The following is a 13,291-nucleotide window of genomic DNA, read 5'->3' as shown; positions in this document are numbered from 1 at the left end:
TTGGCACCAAACTTGGCAAACTTTATGGTTGCCGAACTGCTCCCATATATATATAGGATTAGGATCCGTATACACATAAAGCTACTCATAAAGCTTCAACGTGTTTTGTCTTATATGAGCAAAAATGTTTGGAATGGGCTGATTTTTTTGTGAGGATGATCTCTATGGTGAGGAGATCATCCTTGCCAAAAATCAGCCCATTATGAAACTTCTAGCCCCATGTTTACAAGTTGAAAAATTTTAGACTGTCCAATTTTTTTAAATCACTTTTGATGGGGTTAGAAGTTTTGGAATGTAATGATTTTTAACAAGGATGATCCCCTCACCACAGAGATCATCCTCACAAAAAATCAGCCCATTCCGAGCCTTTTTAACAATATAAGACAAAAACGTTGTTGCTTTATGAGTAGCTTTATGTGTCTACGGAACCCCACCCATATATATATTTTTAATTTTTTTAATTTCTATTAATTATAACTCTTTTTGAAAAAATTTTAGAGTGTAATTTAGTCAACTTCCAATGTAGAGAGAATGAAGTTCGGATAATTTTTTGGCTGTCTTCAACCAAAATCAATCCACAAATTTTGACAACTCCTCATAGTGTACTCCTCAGTAAGTTGAAAACTCTACTGTTGGTAAGTGTTTGAATGATGAAAGTATTCCAATTGGACTAACACAAAGAACATCTACTTAGATTTTGCAATGTGCAATTATACTAAAACTTAGAAAATGTGCAATATCCAATTGGAAAATATAGAAAAGCACAGAATGCCCCAGGGAACATCTTACTCGGCCAACAACATCTTCCTTTGAACATTTTTCGTAAGCGGTCTGTAGAAAATGACTTCAGCTTTTACTATTATCTCATAAACTCTTTCTCAAAAATGTATATGTTCCTCATTTCATATGTATTTTACAACATAGCAAGCTCAATTAACCAACAGTCATATTTAAAAAAAATTGTATTTCTCCTCTTATCTTTTCTCTAAATAGAGGTTGTCTGGTCAACTGTGCAGAAGCTTGGGTCTGGTGATCTTAAAAGGTGTAACAGAAGTCCATGGTGAGACAACTTGGGCATGCATTGTTTTTGAGGTATCATTCTAATTTCTAATTAATCAATTGATTATCGCTTGGTGAAAACTTGAATAATGAAAATTAACAAATATTCGTATAGATAAATTGTAGAAGCCGTCCAAGTTTACAAATGGAGGCAACTAGAATGAACATGGCGATATGGCACCCCGAGGGTGCAATACCTTTAGGTACTCCATTGTAACTCAATGATTTGATGCATTTCATCAACACCCTCTCTCTCTTTCTACTATAGGAGTTGGTGAGCGAGTTTCAAAACACATCTACCCAAGGTATTTATGTCAAATTTAATATATAATCCTACTAGTTTCCCCACTGTAATATGCCTTTTTTCCTTGACTAAGTGGGATGATTATTTACTCATGGAAATCTACGTGGTTGATGCTTGAACTCTAAAGTCTTTTTGTACAAGTGATACCTAGAGTCTAACATACTTCTTGCTTCACTACATGAGTGAATTGTGGAAAAGGGGATTTGTGTAATGTCTTCATGTGGTTGGAGATATGCCATTTGTTAAAAAATAATCTCACTCCCTAACTTAAAAGATTTTTCTTAGGCTACAAAATCCTACTAGATTTTATACTTGAAGAGTGGGAAATTGTGGGAGTCAAAATTTTCCATGTCGTGATTCGAATTATTGAATGACAAAAAATTCTCAAGATTTGTTTTCAAACACCAAGAGAGTGTGATCCAACTCCATACATTTGAGAGTGGGAGTTCGGTCATGCTAGCCAAACTCACCACACTCTTGTGTAATAAGTTCGACCATGCTAGCCGAACTAACCACACTCTTGTGTAGGGAATTCAGTCAAGCTAGCCCCACTCATTACGCAAGAGTGTAGGGAATATAACCAATCTAGCCCCACTTACCACGCAAGAGTGAAGGGAATATAACCAAGCTAGCCCCATGTACTATACAAGAGCATGTGGAGTGCGGCCAAGCTAGCCCGACTCACTTTGCAAGAGTATAGAGGGTTCAGCCATGTTAACTGCCTTCACTATAAGATAGTGTATGGAGTTCGGCCATGAATACCCAACTTACTACACCCTTGTGTAGAAAGTTATGCCCCGCAATAATTAGCATAATTTAACTAATCAAGTATAAGCCTCTACCATTATTTAAGAGTTAGATCATATGTAGTAGAAACGGCCAATCAACTTGATGAACTGATCCAAACTAATTGAAAGGACATATTTCAACTTAGTCAACTTGAGAAATAAGGTGACTTAATTAAAATTTAGTTGTAATTAACGCAATTATGAGATTATCGGTTATAGTTTAGCATAGGCTAGTGGGTGAGCTGTTACGAATTGATCAATAATGAACCAATTCTTAATTACCCACCCAAGTCTATAAAAGTAGTCATGCCTCTCCATTCAAGGGGATGAAAAAGAGAAGGAAATCAAATATTCTCTCTCTCTCTTATCTATTTTTTCCTGCAATTTACTAGTTTGGTTCTTATACAAACTTGATCATCGAAATCTATTAGGCATATACCACACTAGTGTCTTAGGTCGTCGAAGAAGACAATCGGATACTTAGCCTTTCATCGAGGACGAAATGTAGATCAAACATCTTACAATACGTAATTTAAGGAGTAGGTAAACAAAATTTTCACCCACATCGTGGTTTAGAACAAAACCCTTCACTAGATTCCTCTTCTCACTCACTTTCCTAACCTTCTCCCTCTCATGTGCACAAACCTTGAACCATCCCTCCCTCTCTCTCTCTACAAATCCTAAATACCATTCCAAACCCAAAAGGCCATTGCATATATCACGGCTGATGGATTAAAACTAAGGTGATGGAGATGACTTCAAGGCGACAGAGATTGGCGTACTCTTTCTCTCTTATTGAATCCTTTGAAGTACACTCTCTATTTCTTTTGTAGATTATTGAATAGTTAAGTTTGGATCTAATCAATTTATATTTTGCTTTCGCCATCTTTATTGTGGTGAATTTTATTTGTGTTGATTTCTTTATTGATTTTCATGCAAAACTTAACGTGCCCTCAATGAAGAATCTAAGAAAGAATAAATATTATTAGGGAATTTTGACAAATAAAAAGAGAAAAAAGAATAATTTTTTTTTGATATGTCAAGTGTTAAAAGACAAAAATGCCCTATCAAGGACTACTACAATTTTTTTTAAGTTACGAGTCTTTGGACTTGAGGTTGTCAGATGTTAATTGTTAATGCCGCATACGAGTATTTTGATTGTAAAAAAAAATAACTCATGTTTATATCACTCTTACCTGATTAAGATTCAATATAAATTACTTTTTAACTGCTAAATCTCAAGGTTTGAGTTTGTTCCTTGACCTGTGTCAAGTAGGGTTGTCAATAGGCCAGGTTTTGGCCCGGCCTACAATGGACCGAGTTTGGGTTTAGTAATTTAGTTAATTTGGTTATGGGGCTGGTCTAAGCCCGCTTTATTATAGGGTCTGGTTTGGTTTTGAATTTAGGCATGTTGGGTGGTCCGGCTGCTATACTATATTAAAATATATTAAATAATATTTTTTTTATTATAAATTAATAATGGTGCCAATAAAATATAATTGTTTAGAATGCAATTAATTTTGTCAAATATGTTAATAAAATATTATTTTGATAAATTTATTGTTATTTGGTATGCTCTTGGTACAATAAAAAAGGGTAAAAAAACAGATTTGGCCCAACCTGCAAATGGCCTGAATATAGGTGGGCTGGTGTTTGGGCCAAAATTTTTAGCCTTAAAAGGCCCGGCCCATTTTAAGCCTTACCTGACTCGGCCCAGCCCGATCCATTGACAACCTTGGCATCAAGTGAGTACTTTGGCTAACAAATCAGCCTAATTGGTGTTATTTCTAACTAAGATTACCCTTGATTTTCTATATAAACCTAACTAGGGTCCATTATAAATCAATCAAGAGAATCAATGTAATACGTTGTAACAAAGTATATTGCAATACATCATATCATACCCCAACCATCGGTTGGTAGACTTGCCACTTGACAAAATCTATTTAGTGGTATTACCAAGCAGTACAATACTTTTACAAAACTACCTATTTTGTCAAGGTTCTCAATAAAAATATTAAAATTAAAATACATAAATATTTTATTATTAAAGAAAATTATTAATCACGACTATCCATCAGAGCTAATGAAGGCATCTTCGTAACATATTAAAAGTTATGATCTTTAAAGAGTATATCCAGAAAATCTTCAACAAAAAAAGAAAAAGAAGAAATCAATTAAAATTTTACAAAGAAAAAAAATTATTCATTTCATGCCATTTTCATTATAATTGGTAAGAGAGTACTCTCCCTAATATGCCCTTAAAGGATAAATTTAAAAAAGAATAAATATTGTTAGGGCATTTTAAAAAATTATTCTTTTAAGGCAAAAAAGGAAAATTTTAAATGCCCCATCAAGGATTGAAACAAATTTATTTTAGGTTAGGAAATCTTCCTATTAGAGGTTGTTAGATGTTAGTTGTCAACGCGCAGTATGTGTGCCACGAATGAAATATTTGAACATGCTAAGAGTGAAAAGACAAAAATGCCCCATCAAGGATTGATACAAATTTATTTTAGGTTAGGGAATCTTCCTACTGGAGGTCGTCAGACGTTAGTTGTCAATGCGCAGTCTCTGTGCCATGTAAGAAATATTTGAATGTGTTAAGAGTTAAAAGACAACATTGCCCCATCAAGGATTGATACAAATTTATTTTAGTTTAGGGAATCTTTATACTAGAGGTCATCAAACGTTAGTTGTCAATTCCTGGAAGTTGTTAGACAATAGTTGTCAATGCGTTGTTTGTATGCCAAGTATGAGTTTTTCCCTGTAAATGAAAAGAACTCTTGTTTCTATCACTCTCACCACATCAACAATCAATATAAACTAGTTTTCTATTGTTAAATCTCAAGGTTTGAAGTTGTTAGAGTCTATCTACCAGTTCCCTCATGTGTGCTATGTGAGTACTTCGACTAATGCTAAGATCATCGTTGAATCACGTATTCAGTTCTTATATCTCTCTTCCTCTATTAAGGATCAATTTCCCACAAATCTTCAGATTAGAGCTCCTCAAATCTACCTATCAACAATTTGGATGTGTGTTGTGTGAGTATTTTTCTATTGAGTTATAATTAATTTCATAAATTATAACAATCCTTAAGTTTAATATGATGATCTTAGTTTGCCATTGAAATTTCTTTTGTAGGGCCTTGGTTAGAATGATGGATGGAAATCGCTTCCTTTCCATTTTCTTTATCCTTGATTTTGAGCATAAAGTTGTTTCGCTAAACAACAAGTGTTTTAATTATGAGGTCATAGATCCGATCCTGGCTTCCAAGGCTATTTCATCACATGGTACGTTTGTTGATCTTAATAATTTTCATTGAAATATTAAAATTGATCAACAACTTCGATATTTGTTTTTGAATCTTATATTGTCTAGTGCTTGGTGTGAAAAGCAAATCACACAAAGAAGAATCCAATTGAACCCAAATGAAGGAAATCTTCTAATTTTTAATTGATGCATTGATACTTATGAGGGAACCAACTTTACTTCCTTTTCAATTGGACAAAGGGAGATAAAGTTCTAGAAATGGATTTTCTTGCTAAGCATCAATTTAGGTTTCTTGTGTGGTGAGAAATATCATTGGGGAGGACTCCTCCATTTCATAACGTACGGATCAATGTTAGTCTGAATTGTCAAATTTTTTTTAAGGAAAAGAGATTGTAACGTTGCTTTTCATGGATACAATGAAAGGGTCTCCTCATTGGCAGTGGACGTAGGCAATTTTACCGAATCACGTAAATTCTGTGTCATGGTCTTTTTACTTCTAATTTGCATTTTATTTTTTATTGTTAAGGTTATTTTTCAAACCTATTTTCTATAATTTAAACTACATTAAAATGAACACCTTATAAAAGAGAAATACATGTGTTCATTAATATAGTAGTTAAACCATTGTCATTTGGGCTTAATGGGATATGTGTTGGTAAACTTGAGTTGAGTTTCAAATTCAACTCCCGATAGTAGACGATCTTATCTCCTTACATACTATCACTTAAAACATATATTAATGTCCAAATAAATTGAAATTATTTTTTTATATTATAATTACATTACATATAGTTTATGCTCGCTCACCAACTATAATTTTATATTTATAAAAATAAATAATAAATAATAGAAAAAAAAAACTTGATTTTGTACTCTAGTATTCTAGTTAGTTACACAACTTGGTAGTTCATTTTCCACTTTCTTTTAGGACTTCTAACCCATATTGTAGTTCCTACTCTTTGGTAAATAAAAACACTATAACTCAGCTAGGTTGGTGTTTGAATATTCGAGCCCATTTTCAACATGCCTGATGAATTGACATTTGGGATAGAAAATTCTCAAATCCAATTGATAAAAATCAAGTATGCGGTCAAATTTTTTTGTTGTGGTTTTGATTTAATCCAACACTTTAGGGTTTGGCTAAAGGTTTTGACTTTGATAAGGACCGATTATGTCAAACCATATTTCAAATTATACTAGCCTTAAAGTTTCAAACTCTATAAAATCTCCTTAGCAGTAAGCGAGAATAAAACTATGATTGCTGACTTCCTGAGAAGTACTCGTTCATTCATCTTTCGGTTATGAGATTTAAGTTTAGTTTACATATCAAAACATGAATAAGATCAAATAAGGAACCTATCAAATTAGAGATTGTATTGAATGTATATCATGATTAAATCTGATTATTATCAAATCAATTTTTGATCTCCTCAGTGCTATGATCTAATGACAATTGTAGTTATTATGCCATTTAGGTCACAAAAGAGATGTGGAGTTGGTTTCATATGGGTATTTTTCCAATATCACAAGCCATGTTAATATTTCCTTTTTTTGAAAAGAGAGTGAATTTTTGTACGACCTAAATTTGTTTATTTCTATTTGAGTGACTATTTTGTGCTAATTAAAGTCACGGGTCCATTTTTCAAGGTAATAAAATACAGTTGATGCTTCACATTGCTTCTCCATTAGGCATATCGTTGTATGGACAAGATCCTGCACTTGTTGGACTACGTTCTTCGGGACTTGGAGATGTTGCTCCTCCTGCAATTACTCAGGTCAGTTTATTCATTCTGGTAAAGATATGATCTTTATGAAGTTAAATGGTATCGTTAATTGTGCTAGTGGTTCAATGCGATTGTGATGCCATTCTCTGAACTGCTGCTTCATTTCAATCAAATTACGCAGATAATGAAAATACCATTTTTGCATGCGAAGGACATCATTGGCCTTGGGAGAGAAAATGTAGAGTCATACCAGTAGAGATACCGTCTCATTTCCAGATGGTCTAGAGTTGCCTGATGGGTTCCTTGTGGAAATTAAGGGCACTTCATCTCAAGTTCAGAATGCCGAACAACTTATACATGTAAGAGGTTTTATTTTGTATTCATTTTAGTTATTTGACATATAGTGTTGGAAAGTGGACCTCGCTTATTTAGTATTGGTAGTCTATTCTTATTTGACTATAAGAATTAATCAATGACCAACAAGAACTCATAACTGGTCATGGAGATACTAGTTTAAGGTTCAGGAATGCCTTTAACCTAGCTTCATCCATGGCACCACCATTGCTTAGGAGATGGATTTTCTAGTGTGAGAGGGTACAACAACTTCAAGTTCTAAATAGGTAATTTATTGTATTCGGTTCCTTGTTTGGCTATCCTTGGTCTTGATCGTCTCTTTTCACTGCACATCTTCTATGGGGATGTGTAGTTGTGTACCCAAGGAAAAAGATCTATGGTTCCATGTTTGTGCCACATTAGCCTAGTATTGGTCTGCTCCATTTGAATTTGCTTTCATGGTTTTTTTTTTTTTATGTTCGTCACGTTAGAATGAGTCCAATTTGTATGGGTAGGTAGAGATAATATCGTTCCTAATCTTGGTAGTTTGATTCACTTGTGCATATATGGACCTATAGAATTCAAGCATGCAAGTTATTACGTACAATATATATCAATGACCTATGAAATGGTTTCACAGGATTCAACCAATTGCCTCAATTATGGGATATCATTGAGAAATAATTCAAAGTAGTCAATATATCGGGTAACAAAAATGAAAACTTATGGGGTGTAAAAAGATTCAATCTCCGATTGAGATTTTGTGAATCAATCCTTCCTAATTCACATCTTTGTTGAAAAAAAATTACGTAATCCTATTCAAACTAGGATTCGAAATCAAACTTCATGATCACTGTCCAAGAATGTCGTTACAATAATACTTAAATTATGTAATTTTTTTTTGTGAATTATGTGGCAAAGTATGTCGTGGTCAGGAATTGCATCAACTACCGGAAACATATCTCACTCACATGTGGAGGCTAGGATTTCTCTAGGGTTTTAATTTTTAGAGGCACAAAGTACGAGAGCAGAAAATCTGTAAATTTTATTAGGTTTAATATTTAAAGAGCCGAAAGGTCATTAACATAATTGTTTTTTTTCGTTTAATAAGTCTATATTCCAAACTCCGATTTACACAAACTTATAGTCTATCTTAATTATTTTTTCGTTGCGGATCTAATAGTGCAATTGAATTTGTCAAACTCCAACTTCAAGAAAAAATTCTATTGCTTGACCTACGAATTCCCTCGAGATACGCATAAAACTTGGTGTATTCACTACTACAAAAAACACTTTAGACATCGCCTTATTTTTAAATAGACATCACTTGCAATCACCAATTTGGTTTTATATCCAATGGAAATCATGAGATTGATATGTTTCTGGACACGATAAAGGTTGACCTCACTTTTATAGAAGCAAGGTTATAGGAAAAAACAGTTTCTACCTGAAAATTTTTGCCTTTTAGTTTTTTGTTTTTTTGATATCCCTAATTTGTAAATAATCCATAATTCTTCCTTGTATCTTCATTCTCAGAGTTGAGTTTAATTGACTCTCAACGTGGCACAATGAACTCATTAATATGGATGATCTTCTAGATGACCTTACTGCATTTAACCAAGATCAATCAACAAATTTTGACTTCCTCTCATGTTATACTCTTCAGCCAGATGAAAATTCTACTGTTGGTAAGCGTTTAAATGATGATGAAAGCAATTACATATTTTTTTCCAAGTAGTGATGAAAATAATTTAATTGGACCCACACCAAGAAAATATTCTTATACATTCAATACTGCAATTACAATATTTATTTATTTTTATTAATTATGACTCTTTCTGAAAATTTTCAGAGTGGAATCTAGTCAACTCCCAATGTAGAGAGGATAAAGTTCTTAAGGATGATTTTTTGGTTGTCTTCAACCAAAATCAATCCACAAATTTTGACAACCCCTCATGGTCTACTCCTCAGCAAGTTGAAAACTCTAATGTTGGTAAGTGTTTGAATGATAAAAGTATTCCAATTGGACTAACACCAAGAAGATCTACTTAGATTTTGCAATGTGCAATTATACTAAAACTTAGAAAACATGCAATATCTAATTGGAAAACATAGAAAAGCATAGAATGCCCTAGGGAACATCTTACTAGGCCAACATCTTCCTTTGAACACTTGTCACAAGTGGTCTGTAGAAAATGACTTCAATTTTTACTATTATCTCATGAACTCTTTCTCAAAAATTTATATGTTCCTCATTTCATATGTATTTTACAACATAGTAAGCTCAATCAACCAACAATCATATTTAAAAAAATAATTGTATTTCTCCTCTTATCTTTTTTCTGAATAGAGGTTGCCTGGTCAACTGTGTCGATGTTGTGTGAGGAACGGATCCATTTTCTTGAGATAGTAGAGGCCATTAGAAGCTTGGGTCTGACGATTTTAAAGGGTGTAATAGAAGTTCGTGATGAGACGACTTGGTGAAAGCTTGAATAAGGAAAATAAACAAATATTCATATAGATAATTGTAGAAGCCCTCCATGTTTAAAAATTAGAATCAATTATTTCACATTCTTTGTTTGGCTTTGCTTTCTCAATGATTTGATGCATTTCATCAACACCCTCTCTCTCTTTCTACTGTTGGAGTTGGTGAGCGAGTTTCAAAACACATCTACGCAAGGTATTTATGTCAAATTTAATATATAATCCTATTAATTGCCCTACTTTAATATGCCTTTTTCCTTGACTAAGTGGGATGATCATTTACTCATGAAACTCTAAATGTTTGATGCTTGAACTCTAGAGTCTAACATACTTCTTGCTTCACTACATGGGTGAATTGTGGAAAAGGGGATTTGTGTAATGCCTTCATGTGGCAGGAGATATGCCATTTGGACCGGAAAAAAAAAAACCTGAAGTCATGCACTAATCATTGGAGTGTCAAAATCCGATATGTGTCCTACATGGGTGCTTCCCCCTTTCATAAGAATACATGCAACATCGGGTTTTATGTTGGCTTCTTGAAAAGGTTCCTTAAAACCTATTAGATTTATTTTATTATGGGGCTGTTAGGCTATGTCATTACATCCTAATGAGGAGTTGATTCTTGAGTGTAACTTTGGATCGTAGGTTATTAGATGATTTTCTTATAAGTAAAATGTGTAATAGTTATTTTTTGGTCCAATAAAATTAAATATACTGGCTTGATGCACCAATGTTATTCAATATAAGAGACTTTTATCCATTACTAAAGAAAGAAATTTGTAAACAACATGTGTTTAGTGATGTATTCTGTTTTGGTTGTTTGAAAATCACTGTTGTAGTTGTTAAATTAAGAATCTTTGCCTTAGCCATAATTCTTGATAATTAATCAATAGTTTCTGCCTTTACTACCATTTTCTTATAGCTTTGCTAATTGTGAGCTCCATTGAATCATCAATAGAAAGTGTATGAGATTGCCAATGGAGCTTTGGTCAAAGGACTATGTGTGAGATTGCCAACAAAGCTGTTACAATATAATTAATGGCTTATTGGAGATCGATGAAGATGAAGATGAAGTCACCTATCTTTGAATGTTTGAAGCAAGCACGAGACAACTGCAACGAGTTGGACTGAGAAGTATGTCATGGGTTTATTTTTGTAGTGTGGTGTGGAATTGTTTGTACTATTAATTTGATCTTTCTTTTTTTTGATATTTTCAAGAATTTATTTAGTACTACTAGGTAATTTTGTAAATTATTGACTTAATCTAAGTCCTTTTTTTAATTTTATCAGTGCCTTAATATTTTTTGGTTGGGTACATTTCAGATACAGGTGTCAGGTCCAGAAAAATTGAAAAATTATTAATAAAAAACTTTTGACATTGATTTTGATAAAACTTTATAATTTACTTTACTTTAGACATTGGTTTTTAAACGATGTCTTAAGTTGAAGACTTAAGACATCAGTCGAATAAACATCGGATTTTATTCCGATGTCTAAAGTTTTTTTTTTTTTTTTTTTTTGTACTAGTGATTAGACAAACACCAATCCCACGATCGGAGACTAACTCCACAACCGGACTGTCTAAGGGTAACTCTCAGTTCGAAGGACCGGCGAGGTGACAACCATGCTCATGATCAGAAACAAACTCCACAACTGAATTGTCTAGGGGGCAACCCATAGTTCAAAGGATCGATGAGACGACAACCAAGCCCATGATTGGAGACCGACTACATAACCAAATTTCCTCAAGGCAATCTTGTTTCAAAATATCAACGGGGCGTCAATCATGCTCTTAATTGGAGATTGATTTCCCATCAAAACTATTTAGGAACAATTCTCAATGGCTACTACAAAACAAGTGTTAAAAATCCAACTCCATTACTTAAAAATATATTTCTTAGCCTATAAAATCCTACTAGATTTTATACCTTAAGAGGGGGAAATTGTGGGAATCAAATTTTTACACATCGTGATTCTAAATATTGGATGATTGAAGATCCTCAAGATTTGTGTCCAAACAACAAGAGCGTGTGACCCAACTCCATACATTCGAGACTGGGAGTTCGGCCAAGCTAGTAGAACTCACCACACAAGTGTAAGGAGTTTGACCATGCTAGCCGAGCTAACCACACTCTTGTGTAGGGAGCTCAGTCAAGCTAGACCCACTCACTACGCAAGAGTGTAGGGAATACAGCCATGCTAGCCCCACTCACCACGCAAGAGTATAGAGAGTTCAATAAAGCTAGCCGCTCTCACTATGCATTAATGTAGAGAGTTCAACTATGAATACCCAACTTACTACACTCTTGTATAAAAAGTTAGACCTTGCAATAATTAACATAATTTAACTAATCAAGTGTAAGCCTCTACCATTATTTAAGAGTTAAACCATATGTCGTCGAAACAGCCAATCAATTTGGCGAACTGATCCAAACAAATATTAAGGGCATACGTCGATTGAGTCAATATGAGAAATTAGTTTACATTGAATTTCGACTATTGTGCTAATAAAACCCACTACAAATAGTGATGACTTTATAAAAATTTAGTGGATATTAATGCAATTATAGGATCATCAGTTACAATCTAGCATAAGTTAGTCGGTGAGTTGTTATGAATTAAGCAATAATGAATCAACTCATAACTACCCACCCAAGTCTATAAAAGGTGACATGCCTCTCCATCCAAGGGGACGGAAATGAGACAAGAAAATCAAATATTCTCTCTCCTCTTACCAATTTTTTCCTACAATTTACTAGGTTGATTATTGTATAAATTTGATTGTCGGAGTCTATTAAGGAGACACCACATTAGTGTCTGAGTTTGTTAGAGAAGACGATCAGATACTGTAGACACCCATTTTTGCACTCGCCTGATTAATCAACTCGTCAACCCAGTCGCAACGGTTCCCAATGATGGATGTCTATTCAAATGCTTTATTTTGTTACCAGATATGTTTCAGAAATCCAGAAGAGGTATCTCAAACTGATAAAATTGTAGAAATCACACTACGCTAGGAAAATTTGACCTCAGAAACATATAAATCATCATCTTGCAGACCAAAAAGAATCTTCACGATAAAAATCACTAAAATTGATCAAATTACCAAAATACCCCTAACATCAAAACAACCTTAGAGCCTACGTTACGATTAGGAAAACTCATTCAAACACATAAAATAACAAATCGAAACTAAATAAATCATTCCGCCAATTTTAACAGAATTTAAAAAAATTACGAAAATGCCCCTCATAAAGTTCACGATCATTTCACACAAAAAACTTCATAAATGATACAAATCAATATTTCCATTAAATTCCTTACG

The 13,291-nt window shown here is 33.6% G+C and overlaps 1 protein-coding gene across 4 annotated transcripts; it reads left to right on the top strand.

The window, feature by feature from the left end:
* Nucleotides 1–4,643: 4,643 nt before the first annotated feature.
* Nucleotides 4,644–11,237, top strand: LOC147384029 (uncharacterized). 4 transcript variants are annotated; one of them, XR_015173141.1, is made up of 7 exons: nucleotides 4,644–5,196; nucleotides 5,297–5,445; nucleotides 7,073–7,200; nucleotides 7,331–7,508; nucleotides 9,019–9,170; nucleotides 9,335–10,162; nucleotides 10,889–11,237. XR_015173141.1 is itself a non-coding variant. In XM_086426935.1 (4 exons), exons 1-4 carry the CDS (start codon nucleotides 5,186–5,188, stop codon nucleotides 7,403–7,405), a joined length of 363 nt encoding a protein of 120 aa, XP_086283061.1. In that variant the 5' UTR covers nucleotides 4,645–5,185; the 3' UTR covers nucleotides 7,406–8,983. The 4 variants fall into 4 exon arrangements, 1 of the variants encoding a protein (XP_086283061.1); XR_015173140.1 differs by having other exon boundaries at nucleotides 9,335–11,237; XR_015173142.1 differs by having other exon boundaries at nucleotides 4,647–5,196; nucleotides 7,115–7,200; nucleotides 9,335–11,237.
* Nucleotides 11,238–13,291: the final 2,054 nt, after the last annotated feature.

The sequence above is a fragment of the Akebia trifoliata genome, chromosome 15 (assembly GCF_017979445.1).
Source record: "Akebia trifoliata isolate Shusen 1 chromosome 15, ASM1797944v1, whole genome shotgun sequence".
Lineage (NCBI taxonomy): Eukaryota > Viridiplantae > Streptophyta > Magnoliopsida > Ranunculales > Lardizabalaceae > Akebia > Akebia trifoliata.
Note: the sequence above shows the minus strand (reverse complement) of the source record. Positions and strands in the feature narration are given on the sequence as shown.

Coding starts and splice junctions, on each gene's coding strand:
- LOC147384029 (XM_086426935.1), top strand. Junction 5,446..7,072: donor CAAGGCTATTTCATCACATG/GTACGTTTGTTG, acceptor CCATTTTTCAAG/GTAATAAAATACAGTTGATG. Junction 7,201..7,330: donor CTCCTCCTGCAATTACTCAG/GTCAGTTTATTC, acceptor CAAATTACGCAG/ATAATGAAAATACCATTTTT.